The sequence below is a fragment of the Cebus imitator genome, unplaced genomic scaffold, assembly GCF_001604975.1.
Source record: "Cebus imitator isolate Cc_AM_T3 unplaced genomic scaffold, Cebus_imitator-1.0 Scaffold13, whole genome shotgun sequence".
Lineage (NCBI taxonomy): Eukaryota > Metazoa > Chordata > Mammalia > Primates > Cebidae > Cebus > Cebus imitator.
In genome coordinates, this window is record NW_016107328.1 from 4,348,618 (window position 1) to 4,360,882 (window position 12,265).

General features: G+C 42.4%; 1 protein-coding gene across 1 annotated transcript in view; it reads left to right on the top strand.

Moving 5' to 3' along the window:
- KCNQ3 (potassium voltage-gated channel subfamily Q member 3) overlaps nt 1–10,841 on the top strand; it is a 342,569-nt gene extending 331,728 nt beyond the window's left edge. The window contains exons 13-15 of the mRNA XM_017500329.2: nt 3,228–3,326; nt 5,440–5,524; nt 9,789–10,841. Of these exons, the coding sequence (XP_017355818.1) occupies nt 3,228–3,326; nt 5,440–5,524; nt 9,789–10,523 (919 nt within the window). The 3' untranslated portion in view covers nt 10,524–10,841. The remainder of the gene's footprint in view (nt 1–3,227; nt 3,327–5,439; nt 5,525–9,788) is intronic.
- Nucleotides 10,842–12,265: the final 1,424 nt, after the last annotated feature.

Below are 12,265 nucleotides of genomic sequence, written 5' to 3' on the forward strand. Positions count from 1 at the left end.
TCTTGTATTATAGTGCCATTTTTCCAATGAGGAAACTGAAGCTGGAAGGACAGAGGAGCTGCCCAGCTAGCAGAGAGTAGAACTGGGAATCAAACCAGCTCCAACTGATTAGAAAGTCTCTGTTCTCTCGAACACACCACATTTCCTTAATTATAAAATAGCGGGTAAGGAAAGAATGATACCTGCTCCCATTAAAATGTTACGCAGCCACTGGTTGGGTGCAGTGGCTCATGCCTATAATCCTAGAACTTTGGGAGGCTGAGGTGCACGGATCAGTTGAGGTCAGGAGTTCCAGATCAGCCTGACCAACATGGAGAAACCCCTTCTCTACTAAAAATACAAAAAAATAGCCGGGCATAGTGGCAGATTCCTGTAATCTCAGCTACTTGGGAGGCTGAGGCAGGAGAATCACTGGAACCCAGAGGTAGAGGTTGCAGTGAGCCGAGATTGCACCATTGCACTTCAGCCTGGGTGACAGAGTAAGACTCCATCTCAAAAAAAAAAAAAAAAAGTTATGCAGCCATAAAATAATATTTAGAAAAAGTATATAAAGATATTTTTTAAATTATATGATTTGTGGATATATACGCATGACATAATTACTAATAACACATGCAGACATGTATATACACATATATATGCATGTATGTATATTTATAGCTACATATGATATTTCTATATTCATATATGTCACAGGATACATACACTCTGCCTAGACCTTATGATGATGTTAACTAATATATATTATGATATGATTAACAGCAAAAACTTGGAACCAACCCAAACACCCATCAAAGATAGACTGGATAAAAGAAAATGTGGCACATATACACCGTGGAATACTATGCTGCCATAAAAATGGATGAATTAATGTCATTTGCAGGGAAATGGATGAATCTGGAAACCATCATTCTCAGCAAACTGACACAAGAACAGAAAACCAAACACCACATGTTCTCACTTATAAGTGGGTGTTGAACAATGAGAACACATGGACACAAGGAGGGAAACATCACACACTAGGGTCTGTTGGGGGGTGGGGGGCTAGGGGAGAGATAGCAGGGGGTAGGAAGATTGGGGAGGTATAACATTAGGAGAAACACCTAATGTAGGTGATGGGGGGATGGAGGCAGCAAACCACCATGGCATGTGTATACCTGTGTAAGAATCCTGCAAGATCTACACGTGTACCCCAGCACTTAAAGTAAAATAAAAAAATAAAAAATAAAAATAAATTTAAAAAATACACACATATGCTTATTCAGAAATTCACAGGACGTGCACACACTTTCCCATATCAGGGCCTGGAGGAAAGGAGTAGGACTTCCCCCAAGAGATTGCAGTGGCTGTACTGAGTGGTGACTCCATATGTGACTTTGCTTCCTACTTTTAAAATATATAAAATCTTTAATACATTGTAAAAATGCCCTTTTAAGAAAACATTTTTTAAAAAGGGACAGTTATGATGTCAACACTCAGGGAATAAGAGTCATGAAACCAAAATCCTATTTGCAGTTCACTCTCTGATGTGTGTGAGATTTCCAGTGGCCCCACATCCTCTCTAGGCCTCAGCTTCCCTGTCCAAGTGATGTTGGCCCACGGGAGTGTCCTGCTAGAGAACAGGAACATCACACTGACTGGGTTGGATGTTAACGATGCTGTCAGGTTGGAGATGTGCTTCTCCATGGCCTTTCTTTATCTCTAACTGGAATATCAACTTTGACTTCCAAGTATAGTGGTAGCCACATAGTCAATGCTCAATGCCTGCTGAATGAATAGACGTGTGAACAAATTCTGAGCCTAACATGCTGTTATTTATGCAGGTGTGGCTCTCTGAGAGACGAGGATGAAGCATGATGTCTAAGACATGCCAGACTCCAAAAATACCAGCCAATTTTAATAAGCATCAAGTAGACTATGATAGTGTCATGATTTTTGCTACTTATTAAGCAAATGTGTTTCTAGGGAGGGTGAACATCTACATCTCTGATTGCATATCCCCAGCCATGCTGGGGCAAGAGAGAAAGGAAGTGCTGTCTGTGGAGGAGCAGCTGGGTTTCCAGGGAGGAGATGGAATGAGCCACAGCTATTTCTGGGTGCATGGTCTTAATGGTCCTGGACCTGTGATAAACCTTCAAGCCTGCTTTCACTCCCACCCTTGTCCCAACCTGCAGCACGATAGGCAACTTTTCTTTCCTATTGGTCCAGGCATAGAGCAGGAACTGATGACTCACAGAATATTATGCAGCCATAAAAAAGAACAAGATCAGCTCTTTTGCAGGAACATGGTTGAAGCTGGAGGCTATTATACTTAGCAAACTAATGCCGGAACAGAAAACCAGATACCATATGTTCTCACTTATAGGTGGTAGCTAAATGATAAGAACTATGAACATAAAGAAGGAAACAACCGATTCTGGGGTCTTCTTGAGGCAGTAGGGTGGTAGGAGGGAGAGGAGCAGAAAAGACAACCCCCATGACACATGTTTACTTATGTAACAAATTTTCACCTGTACCCCCAAACCTAAAATAAGAGTTTTTTTTTTATAAAGGAGCTGGTACCTCATGCAGAAATAGAAGCAGGAGTGGAAGCTGGTGTTGGATCTATCTTTCTACTGGCCAGAGATGCCCACAGAGCAGCAGTGATGTGTGCAGCTGAAAAATGTAGCCTAGGATTTGTCTGTAAAACTCCCTAACTAGATGTTTTGTGAAGGGATAAAAGAACTGGAAGACAAGACAGGTTTGCAGTGCACCTATGACATTTCCTACAAAAAAAATTAACAAGATGCAACCCTCACCTCTCAGTGGATTGTCTCCCGGGATAAAAAGATGCTTTCAGTATCACCAGATTGAAAACAGCATAAGAATATACTGAGGTTATAGGTTCTCTCTGTCTCTTTCTTTTCTCTATAGCTACCATGCACTCTCCTCCTCCCCTCCCCTCCTCCCCTCCCCTCCCCCCTCTCTTCTCCCCCTCCCCTCTCCTCCTTTCTCCCCTCTCCCTTCTCCCCTCTGCCCTCTCCTCCTTCCCTCTCCCCCTTTCTCCCCTCTCCTATCTCCTCCCCTCTCCTCTGTCCCCTCCCCTTCTCCCCTTTCCCCTCCCGTCTCCGTCTCCCATTTTATACACTCCAAACCCATATCTCATTTCAGAGAGAATAGAATGATTTGTTTTCCTGCCAAAACAAAGCTCTGTGTAATTTAATCCATGCTCTGTTTGTTTCTTTCAGAATAGATATGATTTTCACCCCTGGACCTCCCTCCACGCCAAAACACAAGAAGTCTCAGAAAGGGTCAGCATTCACCTTCCCATCCCAGCAATCTCCCAGGTGGGGCCAGTGGACATGGACTGATGAGCCAGGGGTGCAAAATTTGTAAAGCATCCCCGCTCGCCAAACCTCAACTGAGGTCCTTTATGTGGGTGAAGTTGTTAATCTCCTAAGTAAAATGAAGAAAGAGTTTGAAGCTTGTTTCAGTTGGTAGCCATTTAAAATGTTTCTGTATACAGAAATCTTCTCACTCCTTTTCCCAGACCATGTGGGTGATAATTCTTCCTATGACTTTTGAAAATGAAAATAGCTGCACCGGTTTCCCTGTTATAAAATAAGAGGAGACTTATGAGCTTTACTGGAACAGAAAGAAAACTTCATGTGAGCAGAAACCACAGCATTCTCCATCCTGCATAATCACTTTTGAGTTGATTGATACCCCTCCCAGGACAAAGCCAGAGAATCCACTCAGATATCAGCCCCCTGACAACATTGTAACACAGAGAGCTTTGTTCCTTAACAGAGCAGCTCTCCTCCTTCCAAAGCTTCGTAATTTTGAATAAGATGTTCTTTAGAAAATCCACTGCCTAAATTTACATCTCTTTATTCCCAAATGTCTTCAAGGCAGGTAACACAATGAGTGAGGGAGTTAGGCTTAAGAAATATTATGAACCTTTCTCTTATAAAAGAATCAAGAGGCTGGGAGCAGTGGCTCACACCTCTAATCCCAGCACTTTGGGAGGCCAAGGTGGGTAGATCACAAGGTCAGGAGATTGAGACCATCCTGGTCAACATGGTGAAACACTGTCTCTACTAAAAATACAAAAATTAGCTGAGTGTGGTGGCGCATACCTGTAATCCCAGCTACTTGGGAGGCTGAGGCAGGAGAATCGCTTGAACGTGGAAGGCCGAGGTTGTAGTGAGCCAAGATCACAGCACTATACTCCAGTCTGGTGACTCTGTCTCAAAAAAAAAAAAAAAAAAGCAAAACAAAAATGAAGAGCATCAACATGGTGACAGAAAGCATTTAATATTTAACCTCAGCCCTGGGGATAGAATAGGGAATGATGGGACCTTGGAGGACACATGTCCCAACTAAAGGAGGTAGGAGTGAAGGCCCTTCTTCCTTTTAGAAACGAGAGTCCTACCTCCTTTTAGGAATGAAGGTCCTACCTCCTTTAAGGAATGAGGGCCCTACCTCTTTTTAGAAGTGAGGGCCCTACTTCCTTTTAGGAATGTGGGTCCTATGTTTCCAGAAAACAGAATATCCAGTTTTATGTGAAATTCTCAATGTTTGAGATGGCTTACATGTTTTCAAACCTTGTGCAGGCCAAGGAAAACACCAGTCAGCTGGATTTAGCACATGGGCCACTAGTTTTTGACATCTTTTTTAAATTTAAGGCTGCTCAGCTAAAGACTGTCCTACCGAGCAGGATTCAGTAGCCTATGCGAGAGAGAAATCAACTATTGAGAAAGTGCCTAGCATGAATGGTTTCTAGGAAATAGCAGGACTTCCTGAAAGTCCTGATATGCAAAGAACATAAAAATAATGAAACTAAACAGAATTTAGGCAGATATTAACTGTGGGTAGCCAAAAATCAAATTCAGCACACATTTCAATTTCATTCCTCGCCAGTGTCATCTTTTGCATCATTTTCCAAACATAAATTTCATCTTTTAAAATCATTTTCAAGATTTGGGATTTTTTCTTTCTTATTAAAATTGGCCAGATGAAATATTTATACCCACTGTATATAATTTCAGGCATTAGATGACCCCTTCTCCACCTGCACACATACTCAGAGTAAAAGTCACAGGTCTCAGATCTAAGACTGAAAGGCAAAGGAATTTAATTTAAAGGAACTAGACACTCTAGGTACTGTTAGGTACTTTATAATCTTTAACACAAAGCAAAGCTTCCTTAATAGCAGCTTAATATTTGGCTTCAATTTTCCTGCAGTGAAAGTAAACATGAGATACCAGTGTTGAATGCAGAAAAACTCTGACTTTTCCTGACTCACATATGCCTCCAGTGTTGAATGGTGCTCTTTTATGCCACACAGGTGGGCGGGTGAGAACAATGGCTCTATTGGCTGTGACCTGCCTAGCTGAAATGACTTTGCATAGCAAAAAGAGATATAATGATCTCATAGAAGTGTTCACTTCTTCTTAGGAATGAACCATATGTAGCCAGAGCATCCACATCAGAAGTTGAAGACCAAAGCATGATGGGAAAGTTTGTAAAAGTTGAAAGACAAGTAAGTCTTTTTTTCCTCTCACCAAAAACTAGGTCTGTAAAATTTATTTTCAAGTGTCATTTTGTTTTGTTTTGTTTGTTTGTTTTTTTGAGATGGAGTTTCACCCTTGTTGCCCAGGCTGGAGTACAATAGAGCTGTCTTGGCTCACTGCAACCTCGGCCTCCTGGGTTCAAACGATTCTCCTGCCTCAGCCACCTGAGGAGCTGAAATTACAAGCACCGCCACCATGACCAGCTAATTTCTGTATTTTTCGTAAAGATGGTTTTTGCCATGTTGGCCAGGCTGGTCTCGAACTCCTGACCTCAGGTGATCCCCCCGCCTCGACCTCCCAAAGTGCTGGGATTATAGGCTTGAGCCACAGCGCCCAGCCTCCACTACAGCTAGTGCTCGACTTACGACCACGATTGGTTCTGACAGACCGGTCGTAACACGATTTGGTCGTAAGTTGAGTAGGCTATATGTACAGTACTGTGAAATGATGTTATAAAAATCTTTAAGTCATATTTTATCATAATTTTCTTTCATTATTGTTATATATCATAATTTTCTTTGTTCATTTTATGCCACTTGTATCATCTCTACACCATTTTGTTTCTTATTTTTACATTCGTCAGGTTTAAGTAAAACACTGCATTACCAGTACAACTGGTTTAATATTTGCAAAACATACAAAATTACAAAATACAGGTGCATACAAAAATACAAAATACAGGTGTAAAAAATACCATAGGAAACATTTTCCCAATTGCAAAACATATCAAAATACATAAACATGTACGAAACATTTTATTGGCCGCTGGTGCTTGGCTGCAGATCGTTGATGTCGTCATCTGAGGCAGCAGTTGGGGTTACCGCAGTTGGTTTTTTCATAAACATGGTGAGCTTTGTCCGAATGGTATGTTTCTTTTTTTCTTCATAAATTTCACAATACGGACAAAACACACGGTGCGCCATCTGTTCAATCCTTGCAAATCGTTCGATGTTTGGGTCCATTGCTTCGAAATGTATAAGAAGTTTATTCAGTAAAGATAAACCGTCTGATAATTCCTTAGTGGTGAACTTTCTTTCTGGCTCCTCCTCCTCTTTCTCTGCTTCTCCTCTTTCTTCTTCTGCCACTCTTTCTTCTTCCAGTTCAATTAGCTCTTCATTTGTAAGTTCTCCAGATTCTTTGTCTAGCAACTCTTTGACATCTTCCATTTCACATTCCAAAGAAAGGTCTTTAGCGAGTTTTAATATTTTTTCCCGAATCGTTTCAAGTTCATGTTCACTGTCAAATCCGTCAAAATCATTAACAGAGCGCTTAACACAATTTTTCCAGATGCCATTCATGCACTTTGTCGTCACAGCCTCCCAGGCGGTAGCAATATTCTTGACACACATCAAAATGTTGTAGTGTTTCCAAAAATCTAGCAATGTTAGTTCTGAGTCAGCATCTATAGCGGATATTGCTTGAGCGAAGGTGGTTCGGAGATAGTTGGCCTTTCATGTAGCAATCGAACCTTGGCCCATAGGCTGGATGAGTGGAGTCGTGTTTGGCGGAAGAAAAACAAATTTTACATCTGGATGGAGATCGCCTAGATGTGGTGGGTGTCCAGGCACATTATCGAGTAGCAATAAAATCTTGAAAGGAATATCTTTCTCCAAACAATATTCTCGAACTTGAGGAATAAAACAGTTCAAAAACCAGTCTTCAAACAATCCTTGTGTCATCCATGCTTTACGTTGAGAACGAAAGTAGACAGGCAGTGTGTGCTTGTTAACATTCTTGAACACACGTGGGTTGTCTGAGTGATAAATTAAGAACGGCTTCAGCTTAAACCCTGCGATGTTCCTGCCAAGCAGCAGAGTTAGCCTATCCTTAAATGCTTTAAATCCCGGCATGCTTTTGGTCTCTCTGTGAATATAAGTGCGTGCTGGCATCCGTTTCCAAAATAATCCAGTTTCATCAACATTGAAAATCTGTTCTGCTAGATATCCCTCATCTGTAATTAATTCATCCAGACTGTCAAGAAACTTACGTGCTCCTTCCTCATCCACACTCGCTGCTTCCCCAGCCACTCAAACACTATGCATTTGGAATCTTTTCTTGAATCTCTGGAACCTGCCAGTGCTTGCTACAAATTCTTGACTGTAATCTTCTCCAGCACGCTCCTTCAGAGTCTGAAATAGACTTCTCGCCTTCATCTGCACAGTAAAAAGACTTAATGGTGTCCATTTTTGAATTTGATCTTCCATCCAAATATATAGCAATTTCTCCATTTCGTGGATGGGCCCACTTCATTGCTTTGTTATAACTGTTGATCGCATGGGTGCAGAACCTTTCACAGCTTCACTAATTCTTTCTTTATCTTTCAAAATCGTCGACACAGTCGATTGTGATAACTTTGTATCACGTGCGATCACATTCACTTTCTTTCCTCCTTCGTACTGCTTAATTACCTTCATTTTCGTGTGGAGATCGATGGCCTTTCTTTCCTTCTTGGCAGGCTGAGGCGTAGACAAAGACAATTTCCTCTTGGTAGACATCTTGGGAGGGGTTTGATGAAAAATATCCAAGACACAAAACACAAATTGCTGTACCGAGTCTGGGATAACAGTTGAAATGGTGCACGCGGAGATGGTAGTGCTGCCGGAAGCTGGTCCGCACTGTCATATGCGCAGCTGGGCAACGTTTGCGCTGCCAGATGCGGAGCAGTCACAGCTAGCGATTGTGGTCGTAAAGTCGAATGGTCGTAAGTGGCATAGGTCGTAAGTCGATCAATACCTGTATTGTTTTTCAAAGGGAGATAAGATACTTGAGTAATACTACCTACCATTCAAAAAGATGTGGAAATGAAATCACTGATTGAGCATTTATTCCATGTTCACATGCAAGTTAATTATTGTTCCGAGCCTCAGTTTTCCTCATCTGTAATATGGGGATTATAATACCCTATTAGGTTGCTGTGAGGATTACATTGGTACATGAAAATTACCTAATAATAATATTAGTGGGCACAGTGAACACTTGATGGCAGCTACAGTTATCATGCATTTCATGGTGACCCTTAGGAAATGTTAGTGACCTGCCCCTGTATATCGCATGTCCTCCTTTTCTCAATGTCCAGGCTAGTGGTGGCCTTGTGAAGAGGCCGGGAGGAGGGCAGGCTATGGGTGAGATCCATTTAAGGTGGAAAGGGAAATCTGCTCACACACAGAACCATGTAGCTCACTCTTGCTTTCATAGCAAAGAGCTCATAGTATAGTATCATCTGCCCAACTCTACATTAGATAAATGGTACCGCCGTTTTTTCAAGGATCATATTAATCCTTTCGTTTTATTCAAAACTGGAAATGGGATATGTGCAGGAGAGGTAGGAGAAAATCAGTATTATTTCCTTTTTGTTACATCAAGAATTTTGTTTTGATTTTTACATTTGAATTTATAATTTCAGCTCTACTTTATTTTTCTGTCTTTGTTCTCTTGCCTGTGAAATAGAGATAATAATAGTATCCATCTTGCAGGTTGTTGTAAAATTAATGAGTCAATAAAGTGCATAAAACAGAGTCAGATACTAACTTTTCTGTAAGAGTCGGTTATTATTGAGGCTCAGATGCCATCCAGGCCTCTGCTGTTATGGTACTCATCTTCTCACCAGTAAGATGGGATGACACACCTGACGACAGTGTTTCTTGTTGAGTTGTGAATTGCCAAAGCAAGAACATCACACACATGTGCACACACACTCATGTATATTCATTCACAAAAGTTCAAATAAGGTACCAATTTAGGCAGGGAAGAGCAAACCGCCAGGTAGGGTCTTCAGTTCTGGGAAGCTCAGTTCTTGCTAACCACTGCCCTTGTGTTTTTCGGGCTTATATCACTATGTAGGAGAAACACAGAGTAACAATCCACATGTTCTGTCTAAGGAAATGTTCATAAATTGAGAACTCCTGCTCCTTGACCCAGGCCACGTTAGCAAGGCCACCTCCTCCTCTAGGGGACAAAGCAGGCCTGTAACACTTCAAAGCATCTCTCTGCTTTCCACCTTTGCTCCCTAGAAAGACCTTGCCTAGGTTTTCTCTAGATTAGCACTAATACATGTACAAGGCTTGTGAGTAAGAGGCAGAAAATAAATTATTAGCTGATCTTATTATTAAGAGTTGCAAGAATGTTATTCCATTCTGAAAAGTAAATAAACTATTAGAATATTTCCTCCCAACCAACAGCAATGACCCCCACCCTCAGAGAAAGCGGCAGTTCACAGCTTCATTTATTTTCCAGGTTCAGGACATGGGAAAGAAGCTGGACTTCCTTGTGGATATGCACATGCAGCACATGGAACGGCTGCAGGTGCACGTCACTGAGTATTACCCAACCAAGGGGACCTCCTCACCAGCTGAGGTGGAGAGGAAAGAGGACAACAGGTATTCCGATTTGAAAACCATCATCTGCAACTATTCCGAGACAGGTCCCCCGGAACCGCCGTACAGCTTCCACCAGGTGCCCATCGACAAAGTCAGCCCCTATGGGTTTTTTGCACATGACCCTGTGAACCCACCCAGAGGGGGACCCAGTTCTGCAAAGGTTCAAGCAACTCCTTCTCCCTCTGCAACAACATATGCAGAGAGGCCCACAGTCCTGCCTATCTTGACTCTTCTCGACTCAGGAGTGGGCTACCACTCCCAGGCTGAACTGCCGGGCCCCTACTCGGACCGAATCTCCCCCCGGCAGAGATGTAGCATCACACGGGACAGCGACACACCTCTGTCCCTGATGTCGGTCAACCACGAGGAGCTGGAAAGGTCTCCAAGTGGCTTCAGCATCTCCCAGGACAGAGATGATTATGTGTTTGGCCCCAATGGGGGGTCGAGCTGGATGAGGGAGAAGCGGTACCTCGCCGAGGGTGAGACGGACACAGACACGGACCCCTTCACGCCCAGCGGCTCCATGCCTCTGTCGTCCACAGGGGATGGGATTTCTGATTCAATATGGACCCCTTCCAACAAGCCCACTTAAAAGGGGTCACTGGTTGACCCCTCCTTGTAATGTAGACAGACTTTGTATAGTTCACTTACTCTCACACCCGACGCTTACCAGCAGAGACACCAATGGCTGCATCAAATGCATGCGTGTGCGTGGTGGCCCCACCCAGGCAGGGGCTTCCCACAGCCTCTTCCTCCCCATGTCACCACAACAAAGTGCTTCCTTTTCAGCATGGTTTGCATGACTTTACACTATATAAATGGTACCGCAAATCTCTTCTAGGTTACACATTTACCTGCTGTTCTTGCTTTTGATCACGATTGGACCAGTACAGGGAGAAATTAGTGATGAGCCATGCTATTTGTCTGTTTGGTTGGCTGATTTGGGTTTTGGTTTAGTAAGCAGAGAAAGTAGTTTATTTCTAGGATCACTGCCCTCTTGTATAAAACACTGCAGCGATTAACTGGTTTTGAAAGCAAGGAAATAATTTTCTCAACAAAACCACAGTGTGTATCAGTGGGGCTGCCTGCTGAGCTAACATTAGGAAAGGAATGAAATAGTCATTGTGTTTCTAAAACAAATAATCTCAACAAATATTTAAGGGAAAACTGGCAAACCTTTTAAAAGCTCTCAAAAAGACCTCAGTTGGTCTGATGTTATTTAGTATCATGCCTCAGTTTCCTTATCTGTAAAAAGTGGTGATAATCCCAAGTGTAGCATTTCTGATGAGTTATGAATTGGCAGGGAGAGAACACACACACACACACACACATACACACACACACACACACACACACACAAAGTTAAAATAGTTTCCAATTTATGTAGCCAAGGGCAATGGAATTTATCAGAAGTGAGATGCCCCTCTGGGCAGGAGCTATGTTCAGTGCCTTTAAAATGAAATTCCAACTCACATTTCTCCCCACGATACAGAAGTACAAAATATCCATCTAAAATAGAAATTAGAGTCAAGAAGGCACACAGAAAGTATCTAGTCCAAGTACTTCCTTTTATAAATGAAGAACCTTAGGCTCAGGTAAAGTGACACACCCAGAGTCACTCAGTTGTCTCATAGAGAACCAGGACTCAAAAGTCAGGTGTGCTCACTCTCTCCCTGCCCTTGTTTCCCCTCACCACACCACTCTTCCGTTTATATCATGCATCCTAGAGATTGCGCCAAGATATATGGCTTTGTGTTGTGTGGAAAGCACTCAGTTTATCCAGCAGGAAGGGGACTTCCATTTTTATTACAGAACATGCTTGCTTGCTGCATTGCATTTTAGATCTAGAAAAAAATAATACAGCAAACTACATTCACTGATGTGCAAATAGGCAAATTTTCCAGAACCATCCAATTTTACTTTTCCTAATGTGTGGAACCAACCCAGATTTTTCAGATGAAACTACTAAAACCACATGTAACCATGAGACAAGCTAAAATGTAAGCAGATAGCCTGGGAAGCACTGCCCTGCTGCACAGGTGTGACATTAAGCACAAGCCGTCTGTGGCCACTTATGAGATGTTGTTATACTTGGAAAAACTTTGGTGGAAAAGGTTTCTGGTAGGCCTAGATTGAATTAGCTAAATGACCACACTACAGTATTATTGTCTCACTCTTCTCACACACCTAGGCACTGGTCTGGATAGTTGCCCTGGTGACGATCAAGATAATCCAGATGACCTGAACAAATGTCCGTATGCCACTGCCACTGCTATTCTCCTTCACAGTCTTGTCAAGAGCCACAGTAGCTATGGCAGACGTTTGACTGATGGT